Source organism: Hippocampus bargibanti, linkage group LG02 (assembly GCF_051943395.1).
Source record: "Hippocampus bargibanti isolate YZ-2025 linkage group LG02, ASM5194339v1, whole genome shotgun sequence".
Classification (NCBI taxonomy): domain Eukaryota; kingdom Metazoa; phylum Chordata; class Actinopteri; order Syngnathiformes; family Syngnathidae; genus Hippocampus; species Hippocampus bargibanti.
Genome location: NC_142735.1, coordinates 13,059,641 through 13,076,473, shown reverse-complemented (window position 1 = coordinate 13,076,473; position 16,833 = coordinate 13,059,641). Strand labels below are relative to the sequence as shown.

Genomic DNA, 16,833 nt, shown 5'->3' with positions numbered 1-16,833 from the left:
TGGAAGATGTTTAAAAATAGTTGCTGAAAACGTCACATCAACAGGGATAATGGAAGTCATTTGGCTTTAAATATACACGGTTCATTTTATTAAAGTTTCAAGTGAACAATAAAGTAGTCAAGGCACTGGATGAAAAAAAACATTTATCAGTAAAGTGGTGAGAAATCAACATAGAAGCTCATTCCATGGCAGAAATATGTTAACTTTATCTCCATTGTGACAAGTGGATTAGATAATTAGAAAACCATCACATTTCCATTTTTTGGAAAACTGTTTTTCAACCCAAGTGACATTCACTCTACACTACTCAACAGAAGGTTAATGACATTTGACATTCGGGAATGACATTTTACCATGAACCTAAACTACACCATTACCTTTACATGTGTGTCCAAATATCCCATATTTTTCACCAAGGTTTATACATCCTGGGACTGTCCATCAATTGTGATTGTGTTTGTTAGTCCAAATCTACCACATTTTGTTTCCCATAGACCTCCTTGTTGTCACTTTTGCCCAAACCATAAACCAGTTTGAACAAGGTGAGGGCTCCGTCACAGCCGGTTCAAGCAGTTCGACGAGCAGACGAAGACTACTCATTCCATTTCGTTTGAGTGTGAGCTCTTATGGATTAGACACAAGGTTGTGCAAAGTAACACAGACAATTTTTCTTTTTTGGCTTGCGTCCCCCTCACATCTACCTTCACGTCACGGTTCACTCTCAAGGCATTCTTTGTTCCACATAGACCACATTCTTAAAGGGGCGCAAAATCCACTTCAGAGGGAAAGGCAACTAAAATAGCTCTCTAAAAAATGCAACAATTGAGTTTGTGTAGGTAGACATGTGCAAGCTAAATGCATGGTGAAAATCTACAAGGACAAAAATGCTCTGTTTTGATGTCAAGACAGCTTTTAAAGTAACAGTATTGCGGCTTTAGTTTCCTGCATCGCACAGAGCTGTTCCTAGTATTTTGCTGGCTATGCTGACTGGATTGAAAGGCAAACTACTTTATTTCTAAAACACAAATTAACTTCTGTTTTGTGTTAAATTTGTGTCAAAGATGCATTGAACTTTCTGAATGAATCTACCGCCATTTATCCTGTTCTTCCACAACTTGCAAATTGATTGAGCTGGATGCGAAACACGCATCAAGTATGACATTGTGAGATCAGCCAATTAGAACCAACGCACCTCAACTTCATTTGCATCTATGACACATTTTTGGTCAAAACATTAGCCCAAGTGCCGTCACAGGGTGATATCAGCATTTTAGTTCGAAATATTAGAAACGGCTCTCAGTCTGCTACAAGCACAATCACACGCACACTGTTACACGCTAACCAGTTACAACCAAGCATCGTTGTCCAATTTGAATTCGGTAATTCCTGACACGTTCATCCGTTGTCATAAATGATCCAATTTCACTTAATTGGTCAGAAAATTATTATTCATTTATGTTATGAACTACAAACAATACATCTATTATGATAACAAGAATATCCAGTCATCTATTTTTGAACCCGCTTCTCCTCACAAGGTTTACGGGCGTGCCGGAGCCTATGCTAACTATGGTCGGGCGATAGGCGTGGTACACCCTGAACCAATAATAATTACAATCCAGCCTTAATCATCTATCAATGCCAGCGATGTAATGTTAGCCAAAAGTCCAGTGAACCCGTGAACCCACCGGTTGCCTTTAACACAAGAGAGAGCTTTGTCTCACACCAAATAGGTTCAGAATTCAGAGGACGACAACATATGAAGTTCCAGCCAGTCAGCAACTGGTCCAAGAACACGTTTTAAAGGGATCCATATGGTCAGAGGACAAGTTTTGTATGATGGGGGGGGGGGGGGGGTCACCCGGGCTGTCGTCGCCGCATTTGGATGTAGAAAACACTCAACACTTAATTCTAAATCACATCATCTGCTGCTTGGTTAACATTGTAGGATAAATTGTAATTCTATTTTAGTGTATTAAGATCCGAGTCCGTGGCTTATTCACTGCTGTGCCTTCCCTTTAGGGTTGCAAAATTCTAAGAATTTTGAACTTTGAAAATCTTAGCTGGGACTTACTGGGAGGGAATTTGTTGGAACAAGCAAGGGTTGTATAAAGTTGAACGTTGGCTCTTAATAGAAAACCTAAATATATTGACTAAAACTTCACTGCATCAATTTACAGGTTTATCACAATATGAGGCATCATTTTTTTTTTGTTTTGACTTGCGAACGCAAACTTGATATTTGGAAGACGACTCAGCTCAGAAGACGATAAGGCGCAAGTTGTGTGTAATTGTTCAAAAACAAGTTGCAAACTGTGTCACGCCTGTCCCAGTGGAGTTTTACGAAGAGCAATACACATCATGGGTTTCAAGCAAATATCTTGACCTTTTGTATGGTAGCAAAATGCTAATGCTAATAGATAATGGCAAACACACATGTCCAACAACTCATATGTGTATACAAACAGTACACGTTTAGAGATTCAATATAAGGCGACCAATTCATATATTTATCCTCCGCAAGCACAGGAGAGATCTACATCGCACAGACATCCATGGACGGTATATCAGTCTGTGGTTTTTATACTGCCCCGGGTGGCCAAACCGGGCAGCTGCACAATGACCATTCACATGATACCAAGGGTGGCAAAAGCTGTTTCTTTTTCTTTTATGTCTTTCAAAAAACAGATCACTAGATTTTATTTTGTTTTTAGGGGGTGCAGGTGGGTATAACTGGCATTACCATTCATTTCAATAGGAAAAATTGGAGTTACGACCGTGGTCACAGAATAAATTAAACTCGTACCTCAGGGCACGCCTGTATGGAATGCTATTGAATTTTCCACCCGTCACTATATGTCACTGGCACAGATAGATCAGCAAAGACGACATTTGTCCCAGATAAATAATTTTCAGACCATTGAAGTGAAATGGGATCTTTTGTTCCGGCGAAGCTGACAAACTGGTCACAACACAGCTCACAGATTTAGCCGGAACATTGGTTGGAAATCACCTACTATCGCGATCTCAGGCATATTGCGTGATGTCGTCCAGTATGGCTGCCTCTTCCTGATCCGCGTCACTGATGAAGTTCTGCGGGTTAAGTGGCTCTTGGGGCTCATCGGGTATCAGCACAATGGTGGCGGCGGTGGAGTACGACGAGGCCATCTTCCTCGTGTGCTGTTGCTCCTGCTCTGTTCCTCGACAGCAACACATGCGACGCAGGCAGTCATGGACGTTGCGCCGGAAGAGGCTGCGGCACGGGTGGAAGAACTCATAGAAGAGCAGCATGAAGAGTACGGCCAGGCTGTAGCAGATGAGCAGCTGGATGGCGAGCAGCGGCGCGCACACATACTCGTAGAAGTCCGATTTGAACAAGTACCACAATATGATGAGTAGCAGGTTCTCCACAAAGCGGGCGCTGTAGTAAATGGCCAACCGGTCCCAGCGCTGCTTGCGGTCGATGAGCTCACCGTGGCTGAGGTCCAGCTGCACGGCCGACCAGCAGAAGACGTTGATGCATGCGTAGAGCAGTGTGAACAAGCACAAGACCACCACCGTGCCCAGCTTGGAGAAGTTCTTCTCCACGTCCTTGGCCAGTGAGCCTTTCTTGGCCCAGAACTCAGCCCAGGGCAGGAAGAAGAAGAAGATCAGGTTGGCCATGCCCACTAGGATCACCCAATGGGTGAGCGCCGTGCTCATGAGCACCAGGGCGGTGATGCGCGTGGTGATCTCCAGGCCCCGCCACAGGATCATGCACAGGTAGGCGGGCGGGCGGAAGCGCACCTTGTAGTCATCGTAGCGGATCTGGATGGCTAGGACACTGCACACAAGGGCCCCGTATATGATGGAGATCTTGGTTATGATCATCAGTGTCACTGCAAAAAAAAAGTGTGCAACACGATCAATCGTGTTATGTGCACGGTATCACATTGAATTTGTGAATGAGTGCATTGGAAAATAGTCACAGGATACAAAGAGGAGGACGGACGGATAAGTAGTGGAAAATGGATGCTTGGTATGTAGTTGGATTTTTTTCCTCACTCTTCACATGCAGGAGAGGAAAGGCTCTGCCTCCTCCGACGACATGCCGTTTTTTGACGTCTGTCTTTTTTCTCTACATTCGAATAATAAATCAACCACCAGGAAGATGTGATGGTTTCATCATTGAAAACAATAGTGCAACACACATTGTCTGCAAAGCAGACATGAAAAGCTGATATTTATGGTGAAGTCTGAGCATTTTGTAGCAAAATATTTCTCTTTTGATTTAAAATGAATATATTGAAAAAAAACTACATTATATGGAAAATCCCACTTTTCATGGGGCAAGGGGACCACACCCACTTCTGAATAACCACGTTTAAGTGCATTGGAGGTAGAGAAAGGGAAATGTAAAATTCATATTTAACCCCAAACATTTTTTTCAAACAACGTTGATAAACTTAACTTGAACTAATTAGTCTTTTACACACTACATCATACAAAAAAATATTTTGGGAAAAAAAACCCCACCATGCCTGCCTAATATGCGGTAAGGGTAGCTAGCTATAGCCATTCATTAACGCCACCTGGTGGCTCACTGTCAAATTTGTAATGAACGCATAAAGACTAGGGTGCTGAAAAGTGAAACATTTCTCCTCAATATAAAGTCACCATTTTAACTCAAACGACATTACTTAGAGAGAGAGCGAGCGAGAGAGAGAGAGTTTGACACGTGCAGTAGTTTCCTGGCCAAGATGTCAAATCCAGTTTGTCTTCAGCTACAGTTCCTTCCCAGCAGGTAATATCTCATTCGCCTGCCAGTTGAGTTAAAGCACCTATAGCTAAAGTCAAACCGCAGAATTTTTATTTTCTGGACTTGGATTTGACACCTCTGCTCTTTTAGACTTCCGATCAAGGCGGCACACAAAATTCCAGCACTCCATGCTGGGCGTCACTGAGTGACTGCCGGGTGTGACGACATATCTGTCGTGGGAGGGTTGTCGTATGGAAAAAACAGCTCTCGATTGACAAATGGCAAATGACAAGTCACTTGGCAAGTCGGGGTTTCACAATAACTTTGATAACAACAAAACCTGCTGTCCAGGTGTTGCAAGTTCGGTTTATGGCTGGTGAGGCACTGACGTCATCACAGTCAGATTTACAAACATATGAACTCTACAGAGTAGCTTATTCACCATTTGATTGGCAACAGTGAACATGTTTTGTTTAAAATGTCATGTCAGCATTCTTTATATATAAACTGTAGCATAGAAAAAAAGAATTAAAAAGAACATTATTATCGTGTTACGTTTACTTGTTTGTTACCTTCTTCAGAAGAAAGGAATCTATACCTTCTTTGTAGAAGCCTTCCTTATCTTCAGTTTTAAAAGTCTATTTCTTTCAATGTAGATATGTAATCCTCCATTCTGAAAATAAGGCCAAGCAACACGAAAAAAAATGACTGGATAGTTGCACTTGCTAACTGTTTACTGTAGCTTGCTCTCACAAAGTCTATTATTCTGCAGCTGAGGAGGCACAAGAAGAATCTCTGTAATCACCAGCGCCCCCTGTCATGAGGCAGGAGAACTGTGTGCCTCACCTATGCACACAGTTTTGATAAAAATAAAATAAAATGAACAATATTGTACATTGTTTATATACACCAGCTAAAGTGTAGAAATTTTGTTATATATATATATATATATATATATATATATATATATATATATATATATATATATATATATATATATATATATATATATATAGATATATATAACTAAATTAACTATAAATATATAGTTATACTAAATGTTTTTGAACACTTTAATAGCGATATTCAGATGGACAGCAATGCGGGCTCACTGCAGAGCAAGCCAGCACAGTTAGCATAGTCATTGCGCAATCCATGGTGAGGCTCAGCCGGCTGCTGCCTCACCGCTCGTCTCTACTTCGTAGTACAGTAAAGTCTCGTTATATAGATATTCTCGGGAGTCGGAAAAAATATCGATATAACAGGACTATCGATATATCCGATCCTGCGGCATGTAAATTTTCTCCTTGCGTTCATAGAAATAGTATCGTAATAAGCAGTACTATCGATATAACCGATATCGATATCATGAGACTTTACTGTATTTGAACGGTAAATATGAAAATTCAGCGATTTTGAAAAAAAATCCAAAAATGGTGAAGTTAAATGAACAAGAACTTTAAAGTACAAATCACTAAATAAATATAACTGTTTCATGTATTTTTTTCATTTGATATTTCCATGATGAAAGGTGAGGCACGGCCTCACTTGCCTCCCCTGACTGCACGTCACTGCAAGTTACGTCTCATAACAACTAAAAAACAATCCAAAATGAAATCCTCAAGCTTTCACAACATTAGTGGAATGATGACGAAGTTACAATCTCAATTTATTCCTCTTTCATGCATGAGACCTAACCTGTTGTTCCGTGTTAATTGTACCATCTATACCCCGAAGATACGCATACAGGATCGAGCAAAGTGTACAATTAAAAATATCTTTAAAATTCATTCCAAAATGTTAGAGACATTGACTTTTCAAATAAAATATCAGGTTACTTTAAAATGCACTGGAACGTGTGTGGCGAGGTTTTAAATTGCATGTTATCAGAGAGAAGGCGCCACTGAACTCAGTGTCCAAAAGCGCCATCGGTAGATGATGAAAGGGAGACTGGAAGAGTGACACTTTCTATTAACTCTTTCACTGGCATTCACAAATTTATTTGAGAATTGAAAATATGACGTAGAGCGCCATTCATGAATTAGTTTGGGTTTTGTTTTTCTTGCTTGGGTGTTGAAAAAGCGCTGGCCTGACGTCAGGCAATATTTTCCCTTCCACAAGGGGGCAGCATTTCCCTTTTTTCCATGTTAGCGTTTTGTTCCAGCTTCAGCTGTTGTTATAGCGCGATATCAACCAATATGTATGTATTGCATTGTATTTTGGCCTCATTTCAAGCTCATACAACTCCAGACCAGGGCGGCCCGGTAGTCGAGTGGTTAGCACACCGGCTTCACAGTGCAGAGGTCGCCGGTTCCACTGACCACTCCAAATTGTCCCTAGGTGTGAGTGTGACAGTGACAGTATGTCTTTGTGTGCCCTGCGATTGGCTGGCAACCAATTCAGGGTGTCCCCCGCCTCGTGCCCGAAGACAGCTGAGATAGGCTCCAGCAACCTCCGTGACCCTAATGAGGAATAAGCGGGACGGAAAATGAGATGAGAGATGAGACAACTCCAGACCCATATAATTTAGAAAGAGAGTCTTAGTTTTCTTACACTGTATTGAATGTTTATGTAGTCCTAACAGTGAATATTCTGTGGGTCCTGGAATTTGAGTGACAGTGACAAAAAACGTGGAACTGGAGTGAACACATTTTTGCACGTTTTGCAGTGAATAAGTATAGTTTGTATACTTTTTTAAAAAAGTGTATACCAGCAAACAGTGAAGCATACATGGGTAAAAAAATGCTTTTGAAGGGCTATTTTGGGATAGCGCATGCGGTTTGAGTGGGAGTTATCGCATGATAAATTACTGTGTCAAAATCTGGTTAGCTAACATTTTCCTGCTGCCAGGCAAAATAATAACCTACTCCCCTTTTACAGTATATGTCCATTTTAAATCCCATTTGTTGTTGAATATGGTCTGTTACAGTGTACTTGAGATTCAGCCTGTAATTTCAGCCAAAAGCCCATTCTTGCTAACTTGTCGTCAGTGCTAAGTATGCAGCCCCTGTAGTCTTACATCGGATGGGGAGGATGTACTTCTCCTGGATGGTGGCATACAGCTGGAGCGTGAGCTGCGGCGTGGAGCCAAGGAAAGCCTGGATAACGGTGGTACGTTTGAAGGCATTTCTGTGTGTGGCAAGGATGCGCTCCGAGCGGCTGACTTCGCACTCAGTGCGTGTGCCCTCGCCCCTCTTCAAGTAAATCTTTCTGGTGATTGTCACGTAAGGCTCTTCCTTCCTGCCGGCTTGGAAGTACACCATCAGGGCATCAAAACACCTGCAAGACAACCGAGTCAAAGCCTGAAGTACTCTTACGGCAGCAGAGAGCAGTGCAATGCTACTTTCAAGTTTGAAGTTTGAGGAATTGAGAGATAAGTCACCAAGGCCGGCATTTTGGGTTAGGTGTCATGAACTCATATCTACAGTGGGACCTTGGCTTATGAACTTAATTGGTTCCCAGACAAAGTGTGTAAGGCGAAAAGTGTGTAACCCAAAAATTAATTTCCCATAGGAAACCATTAAAATGAGAATAATCCGTTCCCAGGTCCCCATAAAACGATTTTCTACTTTCTAATTTTCTAAGCCTTAAAACTACACAAAATATACCTTATTTTATGGATAATAAATGTGCTATCGTATTATGATTAAAGATATAAACTGTACTGTACAATAAAGTCATTTTATTTACCTTTGTGATGGTCGTTAATGGCTTGATGGAATGGAGTGTCCGGTTTCCTCTGCATTAAACACTTGATGAGGAACGTAGCCTTCCTCTTCCACCATCTTGAGGAATGATCTCTTGTCGGTGCTTTCTCCGTGATAATTGTATCTAGTTCTTCATCAATTGTGATCTGTTTAGCTGGGTTGATAGCTTTTTGCATCAAGTGTACAGATGACTTGTGCGGGTTATTTGTGGAGCCTGATTGATGGGATATTTAACCTTCCAGTCTACACTCTGCTTTTGAACTATTAAAGTTGAAATGGGTGCAAATTTCACTGTTTTCTATCCATTTTCTCAACATTTTACTTGTTTCCCCCCTCCCCCCTTTTTTGTTTCAAGCTCTGTCTTCTCCCTTTCGTGTGTGTGTGTGTTTTCTCGCTCTCTCTGTCTGCCTGTCTCTTTAATGTTTAACCCCCGCCCCCCTCACTGCTGGGTTGTTGACCAATAACGTGGCTTTAACCGAAGACGCCATTTTGTTTTTTGGAGAACGGCCTCAATCTCTCTCTGTCTGTAAACCGATCCCCCAGGGGCGGGGAATAGAGGACAAAAAAAAGTAAAATGTTCATAAATGTAACGTTCGTAAACCGAAAAGTTCGTAAGCCAAGGGGTTCATAAACCGAGGTCCCACTGTATTTTCTTGGACTAGGAGTCCATCAATAACGTTATCACCGTCAAGGTACCACTGGATGTAACACTTCTTACAGAGAACTTGCAATATTTTTACATGGTTAGCACTGGTGATTTGTGCTCTTTGAGAGTTGATGTTGATTCAGCTTTGACAGTTGAAATCGTAATTTTGTCCGTAAATGTTACGGCACAATGTATTGAGAATTTCCTGTTGGGGGAATATTTATTCATCCATTCATTTAGCTATCTATTAGCGAGCAAGCTCGCTTTCTATCTTTTTGAGTTACTTCAGGGTTGAGTGAACACTGGCGCGTGTTGCTGCCGCTGCTCACCCACAGAAAAACTGATCCTGTGACCGTAAAGTGACCATGAGAGTTTTGAAAGGCACTTGTAAATGAAATGTATTATTATTATTATCATTATCTTTATTTTCCAAAATGCTTTATCCTCACAGGTTGTCGCGAGTGGTCTGGAGCCTATACCAGCTGTCTTCGGGCAGTAGGCGAGGACTCCCTGACCAGTTTGCCAGTCAATTGCAGGGCACAAAGAAACAGACAACCAATCCCGCGAACACTCGCACTTCGGGACAACTCGACATAGTCAACCGACCTGCCATGCATGTTTTTAGAATGTGATAGGAATTCAGACGACCCGGAGAGAACCCACTCAGGCGCGGGAAGAACATGCTAACTCCACATTGGAAGGCTGGACCTGGAATTGAACCATGTACCTTCGCACTGTGAAGTCTAACAACATGACGACCGGGCTGCCTCGTTTGTGTGGTGGGATATATAATATATGGATTTTACCATTATTTTATTAAATGAATTTGCATTGTGGCTCGAAGATCCTAACTAAACGGGTGCCTTTTTGAATCTTGAGCAAATAGACAAAGACACCCGAGACTCCACCAGAGGGCAGTACGAGGAAAGAAAACACTTCCCTGAGGCCTGAAAGGCTCAACAGAAACTGTTGAGGGTGTGGTCCTGTAAAGTGTCTCTCAAGGTAAATAAATGCTCTCTGTGTTAAGTTGCAGGACAAATAGCGCACTGTTCATCTGCTGGAAGTTTTGAGCATCTGGGTGGGAAGGTATTCATACTGTAGAAACGGCCAAACAGCAAACGATTCTAAAAAGGGGCATTCTCAGTCCATCATGCCATCTCACATCACTGTGCTGGAATGTTCTGTAGTGCTGCTGACTGGCTGCTAGCTTAGTTTGGCAAACATGACGAGCTGGCAGTAAGCAAACTCTTATCATAACCCTCCCCTCACAAACTGATACGAGCATTTGTGTGGTCCGGCCAAGGGGTGCACTCAGGCTCTTGAGAGCCAGCTGGGAAATATCAATAGATAAATTTAGCAAGGGAATCAATACGGTGACATGCTTTTATGGCTGTCTCTGTTGGGGTTCAAGCTCAGTACACAGAGCAACTTTGTGTCACCATTCACCATTCTTTCTCAGGAAATTCTTTCGACAGCTCTTCAGCAAGATCATCCTGTTTAGGACCGCCCACAATCAAGCCGACAGGCCACTGGCAAGACCGTGTATCCATTTCAGGTGTGCAAGCTGGGAGTAGAGCCAGCAACCATAAAAAGCTGAGCGTGCTGGGACGAGTTGAGTGTGATGCAGTAATTATGTTTTGCTGGCTGAGTGGGGACTTGAGGAGACACGTTGAAGCAAGAGGGGCAATTTTTATCACTTTTGAAAAAACATTCAAAATAGGAACGTCATATGTTGATGTCAGACTACAATACAATCCAATACGTATTGATTTATATTGCACTTTAACAACAGCTGAAGCTGTAAACAAAGCGCTTAACATGGACAAGGAAATAAACAGTCCCAAAGATAGTAGAAAGCACCAGGGAGTGAAACCAACATCAAGTTGGAATCATGCTGAATCGAATGCCAAAGACTATAAGTGACTTGTTTTAAAGATGGGCAGCGAGGGGGCTTGCCGAATGTTCAGTGGCAGGTCATTCCAGAGAGTGGGACCAGCAACAGAAAAGGCCTGTCCACTCTAAGCCTACGTTTAGTTTTTGGTACATCTAATAATGTCTGGTCAGCAGACCTGAGGCGCCAGAAAGGTGTGTAGGGTGGATTAGCTCGGCGAGGTAAGAGGAAAGAGGCCATTTAAAGATTTGAAGAAAAATAATACGATCTTGAAAATAACTCTAAAATGTATTGGGAGTCAGTGAAGGGATGCCAGAGTAGGAGTTGTGTGCTCCCTCTTACGAGTACCAGTCAAGAGGCGAGCAGCAGCGTTTTGGGGGCAGCTGAAGACGCTTCATGGAGGATCGGCTGAATTAGTGTCTCACATCCTGTTTTGAATTGTCCTGGTGTGTCGTGAGGCGTCATGGGTACTTCATGATAAAAGTTTGACATGGCAAAATTGTTGTTTTTTGGTTCTTCTACACTTACTAAGAGGGAGCGAGTGCCCTCTTACTGATGATGAGCCTGGATGTGACAAAACAAGCACTAAATGGTATACAGACTTGAACAAAAGGGCAAATATTGAAGGAAAATGATAATGGAACCAGATTGACTTGGTTCATCCTTGTGGACAAATAGTGACGCTCCCCAGTCAAAAGTAACTTCAAAAAGACAATGATATTCTGCATTCTGTTATGCTTTGCTGTACTTTCAAATCAGCAAAAATGTAATGCATTGAAGACATATCATTGGACATATAGCAGGATTGCTAACCTTTTCAAGACATGCTACGTGATCATCATTGAACTCAGGAAGAAAGAAAAACAAGTGTGCTCAATTTGTTTTCATTATTAGCTTGCACATGTAGTTTCATTTGAAATTCTTCATTCGGTGTTGAACGGCAGGCGTCAGAGGATGTTTGACTGCGTAGCCGCGAGCTCAGCCATTAAATCATCAAGTACAGCCCAGGAAGCCGACAGGCAGCATAGGCATTGTGTTTACATTGGCTTGAGATAAAGCAGAGGAAGCGGAATGCAGGACAAATGCTACTGTTGCTTCAGTATGAGTGGACGCTCTTTCTGGCCTTTGATTCATCGCACATTCTGCTTAGGGTGATGTTCAAAGGTGAACACGTGCTCACTTTCCATTTAAGTCATTGACGAGAGAGGAGAATTCCTTTGGCGTGAGCGTAAATCAGATACAAGATAACACATTTTTCTAGTTTTGTACTCTGCAAGTGAAGTTGATGGACACTTGAAAGCTCGGCCTTTGGGTGGTTATTGCTTAAAATCTGGACAAAAACACCCCATTTTTTGTGTTGTCCTTTCGTTTTAATGTACACACAAACCAATCACTATATTTGGTACTAATTCAAAAAGGATTGGGACACATCCAATAGTAGACAATGGTGCAAATTGGTCCATCATCTTACAGGATCAACGGCAGGAATGACAATGCATCACACCCAAATCTTAAACAACAACAGCAAAAAAGAATGCCAGTAATCACCAATTAGTTGGTTTAATAATGTTTAAGCCATTTTCATCGGAAAAGCCACATTTTACAAACAGACTTTGAAAAACCAGATGAGAAGTCTCACTGCATCTGTCGACAATGTTGATATGAACATATGAGTGCAGGCCTACGATTGGCTGGGAACAAGTCCAAGGTACCACTGGCATTCCACACCTTCCCCTTCAAGAACGTACTTCTATGTTATTGTTGGCGACTTCAGACATTGCTTATACTGTACACATAATTGTGAGTTTCATTAATTCAATTTCAGTTTGTAGTAAATGTCCACTCAGCGGTTGGTCGAACAGTATAACACGACCGATTGTGTTCAGCATCCAATATATCGTGTGGGAGAATGTTTTATTCAGCGTGTGGCCTTCTGTTATTTCCATCTGGATTACGAGTCTGCTCACAACGGGAACATATTACGCAATTCAGGATCATTATTGACTTTGTGAATGAGGACATTTTAGAGACAACTATCATTTGGGAATTATTATTCAGATTGTGGAGTTGTACAGTCCATAAAGTTTCTGGTATTAGTGTGAAGCCTTAAATAACATTTTAACATGAATTTGGAGATCAACTTATAGTGTGGAATTTAGAGGACATTGTCATTTTATATTAAGAGGGACATTAAAATAATGATGACATTTTAAATAATGAAATAATGATGACATTTCTCACCATATAGAGTAGAGAATCTACTGTGAAGTTATAGTGGGAATATTATCTAAAACGTTTTCTTGTTTTTTTTAAACCATTTAAACAGCACAAGTGGGGCTAATTTAATTTCAGTAAATATTTTTATAGTAAATTCAGCTATGCCTTAAAAATGAAACAGTTCAAATGATTTGAGAAACAAATATTTTGAGTTTGTCAGTCATATGTTACTAAGTACGGTGACCACTGAGAATCTTGCCTTGTGACACTGCATCGCAAACTTCCAGTCATGTATTCCACGTCATGTGTAATGTTGAACTGGCAATATTGTGATTCTGTCATTTAGCCATGTGACACACCTTGTGAGTCCTACCGGTGAAAAATGTTCGAATCACAAGTTTGGAGTTTGAACTTGCAAATCAAATAAAAAAAGCTGAACAAAAGCTCGTATCTCGAAAAACCCGTAAGTCAGGTGATTCGTATTCAAGGCATGCCGGAATCTGTCCCTTCTGATCCTCACTGTGTCAAACAGCCTCATGACTTAATTCAATGGTTGCAGATGACCAGATGATGCAATGTAAAAATAAAAAAAAACTTAACAAGGCTCAAGTCAACCCTGATTTAGATCTTGATTGATCTATTGATTGAGATTTTGGGGCCATGAAAAATCTCAAAATTTTGCTCCCAGCTCCTGGTTATATCAATGGTGATAAGTATCTTCTTTTTTTTACACGACATAACAACAGACCCACATTTTGGCTTTTCGAGTTTACTATATGTCAGTGCTTCTGATTGTGTTTAGCCGCATACCACAGAATGGTGGATTTGAATCACCCCATTGGTGTCTTGAGATAAATGTTAGTTTACTTAGTTCCATTAGAATTAAAGTTTTTTATATTCCTGGTGCGCAAGCCTTGACCACAGAGTATATGTGAAGTATCATGCATACATACATATAAATACAAATGTAGACAATCACTCCTAAATCAACTGCAGTCATTGTAGTTGTTTTTCAGGGGTTTAGAGAATATATACATACCTGTGTTGTTATATTATCTGTCTGTGTGTGTTTCTCCACCATTTGTGCCAACATATCAGGTTGCATAAAGGTAACACTGATGCTATGTATTAACCCACCTATGCATTGTCTTTTAACATTAAGCTAAAACAGATCAGACTGCACCAAGACTTTTTGTTCTACATATCTTTTGGCAAGAAACTTGGTCAAAAAACAGCTTCAAGGCATCTTTATGATAAATTGTTCAGGACTTGACAAACCACGGCTTGTTGTTCACTGCCACCATACAGAGCTACATTTTTTGGTTGTGTTACTAGATAAATCATGATAATATTTGCTCATCAGAAGTGCTCTAAAATTAATCGTGTGAGGCCCAATTGTAGGTTATATTTATTTATGATTTTTTTTTATTGAGTTTTTTTTCCACACAATTGTTTCTAAAGTTTACAGTGTGGGTACTTTTGCCTTCTCCGCTTGTGATTTTCCTTTCTGCTTGATTGGGGTGGGGGTGAAAACCTACCTGATGATAGGCCCGAGGAGTAGCAGGTGCAGCAGAAGGACGAGCGGCCGGTCTCGGCCCACGTCCCTGTGGATGAAGATGAGGGTCATTTGGATGAGCACGGCCGGCAGCAGCATGAAGGTGATGGTAAATCCTAGCCAGTGCTCGTCGTCCGTGCGGTGGTAACTGCTGCACAGCACGGCGGCGTTCAGCAGCTCGGCGCAGTAGAGCACCGTGGCGAGCACCACGCCCAGCGGAGGGCGCAATCGACTCCGATTCACCACGACCACAACCTCGCAGTCCGACGCCGGGGGGTCGTCGTAAGAAATCTCCCTCTCTTGCTCCTCCATTGCGACAGCAACAAAATACAACTTTTTTCACGCTTCAAGCACCCGGGGTGAAAGCTCATTTAATTGAAAAAAAAAAAAAAAAACGTATTTCCACGTGTAAGTCGGCTCCAGCTCTCCAACCTGCCACCATTGTTCTTTCCTGCGCTCAAAGCAATAAACACATCAAGTTTTGATAGATGTTATTCAGAGGAAAGGCCTGGTAAGCAGCAGTGGGTTCGTTCCGCAGCCGGCGTCAGTGCCGTTCGGCTCGCTCGGTCCGTCGGCGTGGAAGTTCCGCCTCGTCACGTCGTCAACTTAATCATCGTTAAAACCTCCAAAGATCTTCTTTCTCGTTCCATCTCGTGCATTGTTTGAGCTATGTGAACGTTGACTTGCTGGCGGCGATACTTTACATGATTGTAACCCCATGTGTTTTCAGCTGCTTCATGGTATGCACCTAAGTGGTTGGTGGTTGTGTATAAAAGAGCAAGCAAGCTGGCTCACAAAACAATGGCGGATGTGGAAACGACTGCCACGTAAAATAAGAGCATCGGACAAGGAGTGCATATCCGGTTTTGACGCATTCAAAAAAATCGAGACTGTTTATACACGCGCACACACGCGCGCACGCACACACACACACACACACACGCGCGCGCGCGCACACACGCACGCAGACACACGCACCACACACGCGCACGCACACACGCACACAAATGAAAGGTTGAGGGGAACTTCTAGGATAGAAATAGACAGCAACCTTATAAGTACTCTATTGAATATGAATCGATATAACAATGTATTTCACCAAACATTATTCTTTATCCATGATTCCCTTTTGCTATTTCTCTTTTCCTAATCTCTTGCTTGAACAAAAAAAAGCTTTTTTGGCACCAACCTCTTCAGAGAAGAACTCACAGCTGGATTCTGTCAGTTACACCTAAATACATAGTGCATTGAAATGACGTCCTCGTGCTGCTTTTATCTAAATACTTGTTTAAATATTATCTTCTTAAGGATGCCTTTTTCAGCACACGGTTACATGCTAATGTCATCCCTTTTGGATTATTCTACTGCATTCAACCAATAATTGATGAGTGTTTTGCAGTATATCATGTTTTTGTCAAGTACAAATACAGGGGAGCACACTACAGCTTGGCAATGGGATACATTTAGCTTTGAGAGTTCAGCTGCTTTGCACTTCCATTTTTAGAGTTCACCCATTGGTTGTCCTCGGACTTGTTGCGCTGGGAACTGTACAGTTGAGAGAGAGAAACAATAACAAAGAGTGACTCACTCTGCAACTCATTGACTTTTTACACGGACGCGTCCTGATTTGTCACGGTGGTTGTCCAGGTCATGGTGGCTTTCTGGATCATATGTTGAAATTGAGGTTAAGGGAACTAGTCTGACAGTGTGGCTGAAACATAAAAAGCAAATGAGCAGCTGTTTGCGTATGATTTTATTATAGCCAAATGCATGTACCTATAGTCAAAAACTGGTAAGTTCATTTAATTAAAAAACACACATTTTATGTGGAAATATGCCTGAAAATGCAGCTTTTCAGCTCAACAATGTTTAATTCCCCCCCCCCCCCCCCCCAAAGAGGCTACAAAACCAATTCAGACATCCTCCTTCATCATTCCTCAAAGGATTCAAATAAAAATCTCATAATAAAATATTTTATCATGAATACATTTTATCCCATTCTAAAGTTCAAAGATTTTTTAGCATTTACTGCATGCAATTTTTAAACATTTTTGTTATAATAGAACGGCAAACGTCTTA

General features: G+C 41.5%; 1 protein-coding gene across 2 annotated transcripts; it reads right to left on the bottom strand.

Moving 5' to 3' along the window:
* Nucleotides 1–126: 126 nt before the first annotated feature.
* On the bottom strand, nt 127–15,530 carry xkrx (XK related X-linked). 2 transcript variants are annotated; one of them, XM_088989442.1, is made up of 3 exons: nt 14,738–15,530; nt 7,719–8,017; nt 127–3,878 (listed from the first exon to the last, which is right to left on the bottom strand). In XM_088989442.1, exons 1-3 carry the CDS (start codon nt 15,064–15,066, stop codon nt 3,028–3,030), a joined length of 1,479 nt encoding a protein of 492 aa, XP_088845568.1. In that variant the 5' UTR covers nt 15,067–15,530; the 3' UTR covers nt 127–3,027. The 2 variants fall into 2 exon arrangements, with proteins under 2 accessions (XP_088845568.1, XP_088845570.1); XM_088989444.1 differs by having other exon boundaries at nt 7,758–8,017; nt 14,738–15,529.
* Nucleotides 15,531–16,833: the final 1,303 nt, after the last annotated feature.